This window comes from Athene cunicularia (genome assembly GCF_003259725.1).
Source record: "Athene cunicularia isolate RWA chromosome 2 unlocalized genomic scaffold, athCun1 chr2_part1, whole genome shotgun sequence".
Taxonomy (NCBI): domain Eukaryota; kingdom Metazoa; phylum Chordata; class Aves; order Strigiformes; family Strigidae; genus Athene; species Athene cunicularia.
In genome coordinates, this window is record NW_020799095.1 from 109,031,873 (window position 1) to 109,047,343 (window position 15,471).

Here is a 15,471-nt window from a genome sequence, read left to right on the forward strand (position 1 = left end):
CCTGTTTGCTGGGAGAATTAGTGTGCAGTGTGAATTTGCAGCTTGCTAGTTGCTTGGCACTAATTCCCTGGGTGGATGCTTCTAGTACCTACTAAGAGTGCTTTTGTGCAGGTTAGCTTTAAGAGTGCTTTCTCAGCAGTTAGGTGGGCTCTGTTTTGAAAGTGAAGTATGTTGTTTTTCACTTCCCAAGCACTGAGGGTATCCAAATGGGCAGTTAGTGCAGAGTAGCTAATACGCAGTAAATTCACACCCAAGCTCACCAAGGCTTAGCTTCCTCCTGCAGCCGAGTCCGAGGCTCTGCACTTTGTCTCTCTCGGCAGGGAGCAGATGGCCCTTCTCTAAACAGGGCATACTAATAAAGCCTTACAAAGTGCACATATATGTGCGTGTGTAGGTTTGTGTGTGTCCGTGTGTTTATATAAGATGACTTGAATCTATCAGAGTTCTTGGATTAACTTGTGCTTCCTTGATTTTTATCAAGATACCCTAAGGAGATGCTGCTGCATTGCCATCATCCTTGTCATTAATGGACTTATGTTTTAGCTACAGATTTTGGGCAAGTTTTGATGAATTCTTCCTTTTCCTTTGGCACTAAGAGTGACATACTTTTTCTGATGTGACTGACTGAATCTTTTATGTGTCAATCTTTCTTTGTTGCAATTCCCTTCCCCAGCATTTGTTATTCGATATCTGGAGTTTATTATTGTATTTGATACACTTTTATAGTAATAAATGTTCTTCCACAACTTGAGAATCCCCAGCAAGAAGGAAATAAGGTTTTCTCTAGCTTTCCAAATACCTGGATGTGAAATCAAGTCAATTTTTCAATAAAACTCTTGTTTTAGGCCAGGCTTCTTAATTACTGTACAGCTTCACCTTATCTGAAGGTCACATAATGGGTTAAATTTTCATACAAAGTTTTCTTAAAATTTTATAAATGATTTTATGTTTTTCATGCTCATGTTTCAAATATATCATTGACTTCTAAGTCATCTGCATATTTGCTTATGTTTTGCTCTAGTATTGCCTATTTCCAAGAAAGTTTCATATCACAAAAGTGGCTTCTCTAGTTTCCATCTGTAGTGAGAGTTCAGGACAACTCTATCAGCTCCATTGTGGCCAAAGATTAAATTTACTTACACACAGAAGATATTGCTCAAAATGCTTTTAACATGTCTTTATTTAATGACCTCAGCCATAGTAGCCTGCCAAAGATAAACAGCATTTCTGCTTGGCAGGTGGTAACTCTTGAAGGAAGTGAAGTCTGAAGCTGAACCCAGAGACACTTGCTCTGAGTGTTCAATGTGCTGTCACAGAGAGGAGCCATCCCAGATCCCAGCACTCAGGAGGGCTGCAGGGCTGGGGAAAACCAGCACAAACCTCAGAGTTTCTCAATAGCAGATGTAAAATGCTGCTGAATGTTTGCGACAATAAAGGACGAGGGCCCAGGCCAGCTTGACTGTTCCCGCTAGAGGATGGGAGGGTAGGAGGAAGGGATAGAATGGGATGAAAAACAAGGAGGGGAGCCTGGAAAGCCAGGCTCTGGTTCTTGCTGGTTCTTGCTGTTCTGGATATTCTGTATAGGTCAAAGCAATCACTTGAGAGTGCTTTTTCAAGTTCCAGTTTCAAGAGTTTTTAAATTTAGAGTTTTAGGGTGCTTTTATAGCTTTTTAGAGTATTTTTTATATTAATTTTTAATACTGGTTTTATTCCAGAAGAGTTCCCCACAGCAAGATACTTTTAAAAAACCCTTAAAAGGAATCCACAATAAAGGAGTCTCCATCTGTGTGAATGAGTTGCGGCAGATATGATGAAGCAATTCTTAAAATCCCACAGTTGCTGTTTTCCTTTCAACTGACATGTTCCTGGTGTTTTTAAATAAAACAGTTGAATACTAGGTTTAAAGAGACATTCAAAGAATGCTGTGGTGTTATTAGAAATCCCTGGTTATGTCGAAGCAGAAAGGACAGTTGCGTGACCCTGTCGTGCACTGCTGACCATGCCATATGAGTCCCTTGTTGGGATATACTGTAAATCATCCTGGATGTTATCTTTCCAAACCCAGAACAGAGACAGAAAGAGGGTGAAAGTATAAGCCTGGATAAATTTGCTACAGCTTATCAGGCAGAAATGTGTTTAATGGCATTCTTTGAATGCAGATTCTTGGAGTACTTAACAATCTTTAGCTAATGAGGTCTATTAAATGGCAATGTATTGCAATTCACTTTGAATTGGAGAGAAGTTTCTGGACAAAAGTCTCTCAGTGTTATGAGGAACTTTTGCTTATTTAATCCCAGGATAATTGCTAATGAATATCCCTTTTTAATAGGATGCAGTGGTAGTGGGAATTGAAAGGAGATAGCAGTTTTAACTAAAATGTCTTATTAAGGTAGCCTAAAGAGAATATTTCTGTCAGTCATCACCATGAAAAACATTTTACTTTATTGTGAGTTGGGCATAAACAGTATTAAGTGCATTCACACACTATTTACTTTGTGTACAAGGATTCATTCTGAATCCTTTATTCAAAGGCCGATGTATTGGTGTGCTTTGTTAAGTCACTGGCACCACAGCTGTTAGACATTTGCAGTAGTAGGTCAAGTGAACTCAGTCTACCGTTGTGCTGCAGCGAACTAACAGTACTGTTATGGTGCCTGTGTCCAACCACGGAGGCAAAACCAAATAGCTGAAGGGGAAGAAAATATTAAAACATGCTATGTACTTTGCCACTCATCTATTGTTAGTAATGTAATACCCTCACTACATAGGGAGAAAGTCCAAGTATACTTGGGAAAGATGTTTTGGGTGAGGTACCGTAATTTGTGCATATGTTTCTCTACAACCAGTGCTGCAGTGCCACATTCATAGACTTATGATCATGGGAACAGGGATGCCTGCACTGTGCCTTGTGCATTGTTCAGCATGGCAACTGTGCGATGTTCCTGCTGCTTGATCTCCTGAGCTGGACTTCTGTTGAAAGCTTCTTGTTCCCTTTTCTGGCATCCTTCAAGACAATATTTGTACAAGGAGCTTGTTCTGTCAGGAAGCAGCAGCATGGGAAAACAATTTTATATCTCCTGTGCTCAGCAAGAAAGAAAAAATATTTGGATTTGTTTGCATTTTTTAATATTTGTCACAATGCCAAGCTATTTTAAGTAATCTGGCTACTCCATCTCTAGTTACCCTTCTCTGATACTTCTAAATTATCACAAGCCACCTGAAATATGGGAATCAGATGTGAGTTTGAATGTAAGTGCAGTGCTTCAAGCTGATAGGAACGGGAGGGGGAGCTGTCATTGCATCAGCCAAGACTCTGGTGGAAGTGTTGATTGATTATCTGTCCCTGGGAAAGGAGGGAAAGTGCCCTTCCATTTCTAGCAGACTGAATTGCTTCCCATTCCCTTGTGAAAGAAGTAGGTAGTCCTGTGCAACCATTGCCATTGTCTCCAGGTATATGAAAAAAATGGAAAGTCCTTTGTTCTGTTTTCTTCTTAGGTAGAGATCACAAATGATGTCCAGTCCTTGCTACTGATAATGCTGGCTGTCATGGTGGCCAAGATAGTTGGTGACTTGTTCAGCGCATCCCTGTACAGTTCCCTCCTGAAGCAGAAATGCATTCCCCTACTTGGATGTGGAACCTTTTGTTCATCACAGGAGAAAACGGTGAAGTCTCTTACACTGCTGATCCATAAGTTTTTTGTCTTGTCTTCTGTGTGGAGACTGTGTGGGTTCTCTGAGTCCTGGAGCTTGGAGAAACAAAGGAGTAAAAGGAGACCCTGATCCTGATCCCCATAGTGTGATGTGCTGTACAAATAGAACAAAAGAAGACTCCCTTTCTCTTCAAGTTTAGGGTGGGATCTGAATTACCACTGTCACCAGAGTCCTGAGAGCCGTAAGTGTTCTATAATGCCCAGTGGTCCAATTGAGAATCTAGCGGACATTTTCACAGACAGCTGTGACTCTGTTTCTTGTAAGCAGATGCCATAGAGCAGAGGAACAACAGAGTACCTTGTGTTCCTTATGGTGGAGTTTGCTTTACCTGACTTCTGGATGACTAGTCTGGCCTTCCAGTGTGTTTGGTACCGTAGGTTGTAAATTTTCAGGCAGTGATTCCTGTCATCCAATGATAGCAATTCAAGGCAGGTAGAATGAATTGTCTTCTGGAAGTGCCTCCACTGACTATAGAATATAAATAAATAGCTTGGAAAAAAGTTATTGTTTTTATTTTTTAACTTATGTTAATTCAGCCTGTCCTGTATACCTTCCACTGTGTGAACCAGTATCCAAAACTTCAGTCTGTTCATGGGCATTTATAACCAGTAATAAGAACTGTTTTCTCTCTTAAGTGTAAGTGCTGGGCCTACATTTATCTGTAGGTAGTAGGAACTCTGTACTATTGTCTTCTATAAAATAATTAGCAGAAATTCTGATTCTTTAAGATATTCTCTAGAAATGAATTAGGTAATGTGGTGAAGAAATAGAAGGAAAAATAAATTAATTTATTTACTATAGAAAGACTTTTTGATTCCCTTAAGACATATTTGGGTAGTATATATCCACAACCGAGGCTATTTGCAGGACACTTTAGCTGTCATTTCTCCCAGTGCTGAGGTCTGCTGGATGATCTCAGTTTCAAATGAACCTTTAGAAGAATAAAATATTGACAGCTCATTCTGTCCACACTTTATAACTTTCTTCCAAATGTAGCCATATCTGAAAGTTTTTAGCAGGCACATTGAATACTAGGTATAATCTAACTGTATTTGACATGAGAGGAAAAAAGAGCCAGCAATGCGGTAGGAGGAAATAAAAACAATCTGTGACATTATGGATGACTTCTATATGTACCATGGCAGATAAAACAGAGGGGAAGAAGTCATAAAGTTTCCCATGGTATTCCAGTTAGATGACAAGTCCATGGACAGAATTATAGCTCTTTCCTGGTCCTATTCATTTAAAGGACATATATAAATATATAAAATTTCATTTCCCTCCCACTCCTTTCCCTTTCCTCTCCAGGAACATTAAAGAAAGTTTCTGGATAACTTGGTCACAGAATATACTGATACTCTAAAGCAAAATACATAGTATCACAACTTGGGAAAGATTTTATAGCTAGACACTTTACATGCTGCCAAGTTTTAGTCTAAATCCTCTTAGACGTAGTCTGAATAGGCTGATACACATCTGAACTGGCAGATGTAGTTGCTAAGCTGCTCTCCATCATATTTGAAAAGTCTTGGCAGTCAGGTAAAATCCTCAGTGACTGGAAAAAGGGAAACATCACACCCATTTTTAAAAAGGATAAAAAGGTGGACTCTGGGAACTACCAACCAGTCAGCCTCACCTTTGTGCCCAGTAAGATCATGGAACAGATACTTCTGAAAGCTATGTCAAGACCATTGGAAGACAGTGAGGTGATTCAAGACAGCCAATATGGCTTCACAAAGGGCAAATCATTCCTGAGTAATCTAGTGGCCTTCTGCAATAGAGTGACTGCATCAGTGGACAAAGGAAGAGCTATGGATGTCATCTACTTGGTCTTCTGTAAGGCCTTTGATACAGTCCCATACAACATCGTTTCAGCTAAATTGGAGAGATACAGGTTTGATGGATGGAATATTCAATGGATAAGGTATTAGTTGTGTGGCTGCATCCAAAGGGTTGCAATCCAAATGGAAATCAATAACAAGTAGTGTCTCTCAGGAGTCCATATTGGGACTGGTACTATTCAGTAACTTTACTAATGACATAGTGGGATTGTACTCTCAGCAAGTTTGTGGATGACACAAAGCTGATGTGCAGCTGATACACTTGAGAGAAAGGATGCCATCCAGAGGGACTTTGACAGGCTTGAGGAGTGAGCCATTGTTAACCTCATGAAGTTCAACAAGGTCCTGCACCTGCACTGGGGCAATCACCAGTATCAGTACAGACAGGGTAGTGAACGGTTTGAGAGCAACCCTGTGGATCTGGGGACACTGGTAGATGAAAAATTAGATATGAGCTACCAATGTATAATTTCAGCCCAAAAGGCCAATTGTATCCTGGGCTGCATGAAAAGAAGTATGATCATTAGGCTGAAGAAGGGGATTCTCTCCCTTCACTCTGCTTCCGTGAGACCCGCTGGGAGCACAGCATCCAGCATTTGGGTCCTCATTACAAGAAGGACATGGACCTGTTGGAGCAGATCTAGAGGAGGGCCGTGAAAAAGATCAGAGGGCTGGAACACCTCTTCCGTGAGGACAGGCTGAGAGCTGTGGTTGTTCAGCCTGGAGAAGAGGAGGCTCTGGGGAGTCCTTATTGCAGCTTTTCAATACTTAAAGGAGTCTTATAGGAAAGATGGAGAGAGACTTTTTACCAGGGCCTGTAGTGATAGGACAAAGGGCAACAGTTTTAAACTAAAAGAGGAGGGGTTTAAATGTCTCCCTTATGTCCAATCTATTATTATGAGCATGGTGAGACACTGGAACAGGTTTCCCTGAGAAGTTGTGGATGCCCTCTCCCTGGAAGTGTTCAAGGCCGGGTTGGGCGGGGCTTTGGAAAGATGAAAGATGTTCCTGCCCATGACAGGGCGGTTGAAACTAGATGATCATCAAAAGTTCCTTCCAGCCTGAACTGTTCTATGATTCTATGGCACTAGACCATGTCTTGGTCTCTCCAGCATACTTCTTGGATGCTCTGTTACCTTGTTATCCCCTCAAACAAATGAACCTTCACCATTCAGCCATTCAGACCTCCAGGATTTATACTGATCCTGAGATCTGTCTTATAGTTTAGGCATCCCAAACCCTGAATATTGACTGAAGGCAACTCTGGATTTATAATCTGCCTCTTAGAGTAAAAAAAAGTCATAATTGAAAAAAATTATGAAGCCTAACATGCAGTCTTTGTAAGAATTCACAAACCAAGATCCTATTGCTTTACCTAGCATGAGAAATGCACAGATTAAGACAAGACAGTTAAAAAAAAATTAGTCTCTGAACATGTTTGTTTCTCTCTGTTTCCTTATCACTTCTGAGCATCCTTGAAACTTGAGTCACAGTTCTACAGAAATGTGCCTGGCCATGATTTTTCTTTCCATGTGTTTTCCCTGTGGACCTAGATTTCTCATTTGTTTTCTCTCTGACTGGTCCTGCAGCTAACAAGATGCTGTGAGAGCCTGTCTATCTGCTTCTCTATTCTTCCTTTTATCTCAGAGTGACCACCCAGAGTATGTGAGGCTCTGCTGTATTTATGTTCCACTTTGCCACACTTTGGGAGTATTTTTATCTTCACATGTCTACACCCAGATGTTATTTTGCACAAGCTATCCTCCTTCTCTAGTTGTGTCAGCTTGCTGAGGGTCTGTAACTATGTTATTGCTGCCCTGGGAGAGTGTAGGTGACACAGTTACATATGTGGCAGGTTCTACATCCTCTTTGTTCAATATTAATTATTCTGTAAGGTCACAAAATATATGAACGTTGGATTGCTGGATTCCCCAAATCATAACAGGGACAGGGGTCAGCTGTGTAGGAACTGGTAGCTAGCATGTGTTTATAAACAGGTCACAAATTGTATTTGTGTATGTAGAATGAAAGATTTGGATAACTAGCAGTTTGCTTAAATGCCATAGAAATGCCACATAAATTGGGATCCTTCTTCAACTGAAACTGAAAAGGCTTTGGAAAACAGTGCCTGTGTTGGTAGCAGGGAGAAAAAATGAGAAACGAGAGAATGCCTGTTTTTAGGTCCTCAGCACTCATACTGTTAGAGAGAAAGTGCAGATCTTCTCTTTCCCAGTTCTTCATCGGTGTTAAGGATGCAAAGACCTTCTGTATTCAATCATTTGTTCATTCCCCTTGCAGGCCTGAATAACGTTCCCAGGAAGAACATGTGTTAGACACTGAACTGAGAAGCTAAAATAACTTTTACATGAACAAGGTGGGGGATGGCGTTAAGGTCCAGATCTACAAAAGAATTTAATTCTTAACTCCTGTGGAAATCAGTGGGTACATTAAGAAGCTAAATTATGTTCATGCTCACTGTGAAGACATCTCTGAAATACTGTTATATATGAAACTGGTGGAAGTGAGACCTAGATCCTCAGTGATATTTTACAACCATTTTGTATTTAGGCACTGGCATCTCTGGATGCTTTTATTCCTATGGAGCAGAGAGACTTGACATTTGTTTTCTTAATACTCGTTATTTTCTTGGAACCTCATTGATCACCCTGCCTGTTGTATTCTGTGCCCTGGGTGACAAGGCTCCAAACACAGCTGTATCTAGTACAGGGCTGCTATGGTGCACCATAATTTCCAGATACATTGCACACCACTGTAAACACCCCCACTTATAAAATCTGGTTCACTGGAACACTCAAAGCTGCTGGCTGCCAGGGAATGTTCTTTAATGAGGGTAAGGAGTACTTGAACACATCTATGACTTGGCAACCCTTCCTGCTTTTTATAAGCTACTATACACTTCAGAGAGAAAATATCTTAGAGGCTACTTTTTAATGGGACAAGTTTACTTAAGAGTTGAGTGGAGCTGGTGCCAGTAGTTCTGTTTTGTTCTAGCTTAATATTAGCCTTGTCAAAGTTCTTATAGCGTCTCCTGGGTGTTTCTGTATTGCATACCATATAAAGCTGGTTTTGGGAGCCAAGAATTTTGGCTGGAATATATATTATAGTGGTCTCATTATATTTTTTTAAAGTGTATCAGAGGTGGCCCTATATTAAAGATCCATGGAGCAAGGCTGATTTTTTTTTTTCTTTCTCTCTTCTAGTTTTGCCTTAACCCACACCGCAGACATTGGATTGAGAATTTAAGCCAACCCAAGTTTGAGAGTTATTTGGGATCCAAGGTCCTGGTTTGGCCTGTTATAAAATTTGGGGTAATTAGCAAACTTTTTAGATGAGGCTTTGGATTTTGAAGATCTCTGGACTTTGGCAGGGGAGGGGTGTGCTTTTGGTTTGGGCCTAGACTAGCAACTACTGCACTAAAGAGATTCCTTACCCATCTGTGAATGACACAAGTGTTCATTCAAAGACAACTCACCAAGATGCACATGGTGTATCCCATCTTGCCTCTTTGAGAAGCTGGTGTGTTTCACGGCTGCTTGGCACTTTCATCCTGAGAGGCATCATTAGGGGGTGGACTTGGCAGTGTTTTAGCATCAGAGGGCATCCAGCCCATCTTTTGTAGAGTGTTTGCGGTGGAAGCTGGATCCTGTTCTGGCTGCACAAAGGAAAAAGGGAGCTGCTGTAACAAGGCCATGCTTTGTCTGAGGAGAACCCTGGCTACTACAGAAAACATGGAGGGAGGGTGTTGAGATGTGGGCGAGATTTATTAAAATTACATTTGGGCTTTAAGTTGCCTCTATGTCAAGCTTAAGCAAACATGGCAAAGAACTGGTTTTAGTCCCTTTTTTGCTATTTTCCTGTTCTGGGTTTTGACTTTAGTGTGATCCCATTACCTGAGAAGCGACTGTATGAGCCATAAACAGTGGTATTGACCCCCTAACAAAAATACTATGGCAGAGCCAGATGTCACTTTATGTTCACAGAACAGGAGCATGGACTTGCCTTGTTTTCAGTGTGGGGTTGGTGGTGCCCATGTGGGATGGGTGAAAGGACTTACTTCTCCCTTCTGCCCCTGTACCAGCTCCTGTAGATCTCTGTGGCCAAGTCCAGCCAGTCGCCGTTCACAATCCTTTTATCCTGGCAAGAGGGTCATACTAGTTTGCTTCACTGGGCTTGACCCTTCAGACTGTGTTTAACTCCAGATTATCAAGAACTGCTCCTAAAGAAAAGAAGGTGAAGATTCGGTGCACATGAATCTGTGTGAAGAGGTTGTCTCAATCTGAACGTGAATGGAAGGTGAACTTCCAGCTGGGCCAAGTTATTGCTGTATATTAACCCTAATACTATGTATTGATGCATTTTTTTTCCTCTTAGCTTTGGCTACTTAGCTTTGCAGTTTTCAGGAGATCTGAAATCTTTATAGGATTTTTGGGGAAAAACAAGACTCAGTGACACTGAGTGATCTACAAAATGACCTAATGGGCCTTTTCAGCCTTAACCTTCAGTGACCAAAGACACTGTTTTCTCAGATTTTTTTACCATTAAATTTCACCAAAAATTCCAAATTTAGCATGAAGTGATTTCAGTGTCCAAATTTGAATAACGTCTCTTAGGAAAAAAAGAGTCACATGCAAACATGAATATTCAGGTGAGACAGGAAGAGGAAGGCTGTATGGAAGGAAGCAGGAGACCAAGGAGGAGAGACTGTTCTGTTTTTGTGTCTGGCCCATTTCCTTATGTTGCTTTGGCCAAACTGATTTGTTTTTCAATCTTCTCAGTTGCAGAAGGGAAAATAGTCCTTATACACCTCTTGTGGCTTTCAGCATCTCTTGTCTTTGCTAAGTATTGTCAAGTTCTTAAATGAAAGGCCTTATATAAAGGCAAAATTTCCTGTGAACTCTAGAAGATGGTTTTCAACCTGCTCAAATTTTGACTATTTAACAAAGTTACTACCATGAATCAAAATTACTTTATTTATTTAGATTGGTAAAACCATATAAAGATGCACACGATTCTGGTTACATTACCGTTTATTTTTAGAGCAGAGTCTGAACAAATAAAACAAATTACTCTTCCCATGCTGCAGTAAATGCCAGCAGATATAACCCTTCTTCCAACCTAAAATAAACCTTTCCCACCCTTAGCCGTTCCCTTTCCTAAAATGTCCAGGATGAGAGCTGGAGCTGGTGCTGTGCCCTCAAGGTTAGGAGCTGCAGGCTTACACAGCACAGTGGATGAAGAGCAAACATGGAGCTGGCAGAGGAGGGCTCATGGAGACCCGGCCAGCAGCACCCTCCTTTGATAGAGAGGGCTGGAGGCTGAGTGTATGCTCACTGCTGACCTACTGCACTTGGAAGTGTATTGGTAGTTACTGCAGTCCTCATAACCAAGTATATACAATAGAAGCATGAATACAGAAAAATATAATGACAAGGATAGTGAAGATGAGCCAAAAATCTGTCTGACTGAAATCCTTGAAGAATCTTGTAGATACTTTAATGTTTACACAGAGCCTGTATATTTGCACAATTACCTTTCCATCAGCCCAAAATGTTTTGCACTGGAATGGTTCAGGCCCTAAGAAATTATATTTCCTGATATGTCTAAAAACTGCAGGCTCAGCTTCTCTATCATCTCCTTTTTTCATGAACAATTAAGTTTGGATTCCCCCCTGTCCCTGAATATGCAAAATGTAAATGTCATGTTCTATCAAGATTATATACTGATTGAGATCACAGTGTGCTAAGGAAGAAAATGTTTTGAATTTACAAGTGAATGTTGTACTGTAAATGATCAGATAGATGCAGCCTTATGATTTGCTTTTATTATAATTCAGAAGCAATGAGAAAAATGGCTTTCCTGTAGCAAGATTTTTAAGAGAAACTTATAAGAAGTTTGGAAGACTGTTTTGGTGCAGTTGATTAAAATCTTAGGGAGGAAGTTTGGAGACATGAACCGTAGATCAAATATAATGAGTTTTGAAGCAGCTATCCTGTTTCCCTAGTTTCTGTCACAAGCCGCTTCTCTTACCTGTCCAGAGTGAGGTCCTGTTAGAGTGTGAATGGGACTGTCATGGGGTTGGCAAACCTGCTGCAAGTATTGGGCATGCTGTGACAATGGACAGGAACTTAATATGAGGTTCTAGTTCTTGCTGTAAGGTCCATCATGAATCAACTGTAAGGTATATAGTGAGTGTCAGACAGAAGCCTTCAGCTCATGGAGAAGTCTTTCCACAGACATCTTAGTTGCCATTGCAGCCTGCCTGATGTTGAGGGAAAGATAGAATCCACACTGACTTTTGATGTGTTTTCCATTTCTGGGGAGTCCTGTGAAACCAAAAGAAGTGACTTCTGCACACTTTCCGCAGAAGGAAAGGCACTGAAACAGCATCTGGAACTAATCACCTGTGTTTCACAGCTCACTGGTGGGCAGTGAGCAAGCCCCTCCGGCTCCTACAGGCCCTTACGTAAAACATGCACACAGCGACATTCAGCTGTGGGAAACTTGAAACAGCTGCTGCTGGCCCGGTGAAGAGGAGACTGGCTCCCTTTTGGCTCACCTGGGAGGTCAGGCTGCCTGCACGGGTACCACCGCAGCCTTCAGATGTGGTAGCACGCAGGTGGAGTGTGCAACATACACACGCAGAGAAATCGCATCCAGCCATCGGATGGGGTATTTCACTAATTGGTTAAGTCTGCTCTGGTGTCTGGCCACCATTTGGCAGATACTGACAGTTTCCACTTAAAGCCAGCCAACCTCTCCGGAAAGCCAGCTGTGCCGGCAGAGTGGCCGATCTCATGAAGATGTCATTGAACAACTGTTTGAACTCATTCAAGAAATGGTGGGTCTGACTCGAAGCGGGATGACATCCCCTGGGAGTCTTTGCTGGATATGGGAATGCAGACATCCATTTATGTAAGAGTTACACTTTGCTGTTCCCAAGTTACATGTAAAAATATCATCTTCATTCTGGTGCTAGGGACTGTTTCCAAGTTCACCTTAAGCTGAAATGTATTCTCTTTTCACATATATGCCACTTTTTATGTTCCTGTGAGAGTTGCTACATCCTCATAAATATTAGTAGCTTGTCATAGTGGTTGCCATGATGGAAAGACTTATTTATTTACAAAGAGGAAACAGATGGCACAAAATACTTTAATGAGTTTCAGCATGTTTGAGAAATGAAATACCCTTTTTAGAAATAATATCAGTTTTGTGAAGCTGTTAAATGCTATTTCACACAATCACAAGGGAGGCTTGTTCTTCAGTACACGGAGTGTACACAGAGCCACAGCAGAAGTAAAGGGAAAAAAAGGCACAGAATGGAGTACTTTTATGAAAAGCTGTAAAGCCAGCCATGAGCATAGTTTTATTAGCTGCTGCCATTCAGTACATGAAGTTGTGACAGTAGGTGAGTGGGAGATGAAAGTGATGAAAAAAGCCTGAGGAAGCTGAGTCCTGGTGTTGGGGTTAAGGAAGGAGAAAGCAAAAGCAAGTTAGACACAGAAAAATCCATTCCCAGAATTTTGGGTGCATATGTTGACTGTGTTTTATTCCAAATACAGTGTCAGGTGCAGAAATCACCACTCATTTTCTGGAAAACCAGACGAGTAATACTAGCATTTATGTTCTTATTTTAAACTGGGATGTAAGTACACACATATTCTCCACTTGCAGTAGTGGATCCTTGTTGTAAGTCATAACCAAGGAAAAAACATGTGCTGCACATGAATGGTACTTAGAGAGCAGGAAGGTTAGTTAAAGAAATGTTTTTTATAAAATGGTGAATGTATGTAGAAAGTTGTAGCTTACAGTATTTTAACAAAAAAATAATTGTGGTTCCCAATGTCTTTGTGGTGTAAGAAGCGGCCTAGTTTTGTTTTAGAAGTAGGAATGATGAAGTTTGAGGAATGACTTTCCCAAGGAAGTTGATTGTACAGCTGGAAGGAGAAGTGCTTTTGCTTGAAGTCCTGGTTATAAGTGTCAAAAACTTCTGTTTACTGGACTGGGAACAAGGTATGATCTGTATCTCGAGATACTCAATGTTGTGTTTTAATAACCTGACTACAGTTTTCCACTAGAAAGTGCCTGAGGGACTGAGCAATTTGAAATATTTTTCATACTTTTTTTCCCATCTGTATTACTTCAGTTTACTCATTTTGTAGTCTGTTAGACCTAAATTTCTGTACCTTATTTTGACTAAAGGGTCATTTGATAATCTGTATCTGATTATTAAAATGTGTATTGCTGTCACTGTCCATCCCTAAACATTTTAAAGGCAGCATTTTTAATATACTAGTTGGTGCTTTCTTGGGCTGGGCAGAGTGGAAAAACTAAGGTGGCTGGTACAGTACATGAGGGTGGAGGCCCTGAATGAAGCTTTTATAAAAACTGTCTCATAGGAGCTTTCCTCTCTTCTTTCCAGTTTGGATTAGTTTTTTTGGCATATGTTTGCAAGAAACTCATCATGTCATTGCATTCAAACTGCAGGAGCCAGCTTAGTATTTTGTGAATTTCCCTTGGAAATTGCTTTGCAATAATCTATCCAGAGCACATGCATTTTCCTGTTTGTTTGATTATAAGCATGATCATGAGGTTATTTATTTTAGTGTTCGATTTACTTACTTCTCTCACTTCATTCCTATGCAAGTTTGTTTTGAAACATTTCTTTGAATTTAAATAGCTTGTACTGGTTTCATTTTGAGAAATTACTTTCTTTGCCTCTGGTTGGTTATAATGACAGGGCAGATGGATTTAACACAAGCTTAACACTTTATTTTTGGGGGGGCAGGGAAAAGATTCCTACAGGCTCAGATAATAATATGGAAAATATAAGGATAGCTGGATCATTCAAATTCTGCATACAGTAATATGTATTAATAGTAATAATGGTAGCATGTCCACCAGGGTTAACACATTAGACATCAAGATAGCTAATCTATCTTTGGATCTTTCTCTCTGTGTACATTTATACACATTCATACACATTCTCTCTACAGGTGGCTAGGTGTTGCTTGCAGGGGTCCTTGCCTGACTGTTCAGCTGAGCAGCCTTGGCAGGAGGGTGTTTGCTCCTGGCCCCTTGAGAGCCTGGGTGCTGCAGCATCCCCCGTGTTTTGGAGATACCAGGTGAGGGTTTGGATCCCCCATGGCTGAAGTGAAAAACCATTTCAGATCACTCATGTTTCCACTAAAAATAGTCTTCTATAGGTCATGTCTGTTGGATGCCACTCTTCAATGGCCATGGTGCAGTGCCTTGTGTTGGACTCTCAGTGCTGTTGATATACATGTAAGAGTTGAGAGCAGGTGCATTTCAGACAGCTGCTTTTTTGGACTGAGACATTTCCACACACATTACTAAGAATGTGGGAAATGCACAGTTCTGAATAGAAACACCAAGTGAGTTTAGATGCCTTCAGGTTTGGGTGGAAGTAGTGAGCAGGCACTGTCAATAGCTCTAATTATTTAGATGCCTGTACTCCCCTTAATACCGACATGGCTAAAGCAGGCTGCTACTTACAACTAGTAAACTTGTTTTTGGACTTGCACTGTGAAAACTAAGTCAAGAACTATGACCTTTAAGTTTTTATCTATGGTTTCATATGTGGTGAGCTGAGGCTGTAGTTTCTAAGTTGCTGTTTGAGCAATTCCAGCATGTAGATCCATTCACATCTTAGTTTACCTGCTTATCCCAAGGTCTCATACACAACCTAATTAAATTTTTTAAAGCTAAATGCCCTTGTACAAACAGCTACATCTATGCAAAGTGGGTAGGAGCTGCTATTTTTCTACTTTAGTAGTATTTTTTTCTGACAGTGCTGGTGGGAAAAACTTTATAAGGGATAAAGGAACAGAAAAGCAAACTCTTGGCAGAAACCCCCCATTCAACATTCCCCTACCCC

The 15,471-nt window shown here is 40.8% G+C and overlaps 1 protein-coding gene across 1 annotated transcript in view; it reads left to right on the top strand.

Annotated features, from left to right (window-relative positions):
• The window catches only part of LOC113476129 (chloride channel protein C-like), an 80,089-nt gene that overhangs the window by 40,978 nt on the left and 23,640 nt on the right, over positions 1 to 15,471 (top strand). The window contains 2 exon segments of the mRNA XM_026841460.1: positions 3,500 to 3,618; positions 3,620 to 3,663. Coding sequence (XP_026697261.1) covers positions 3,500 to 3,618; positions 3,620 to 3,663 — 163 coding nt within the window.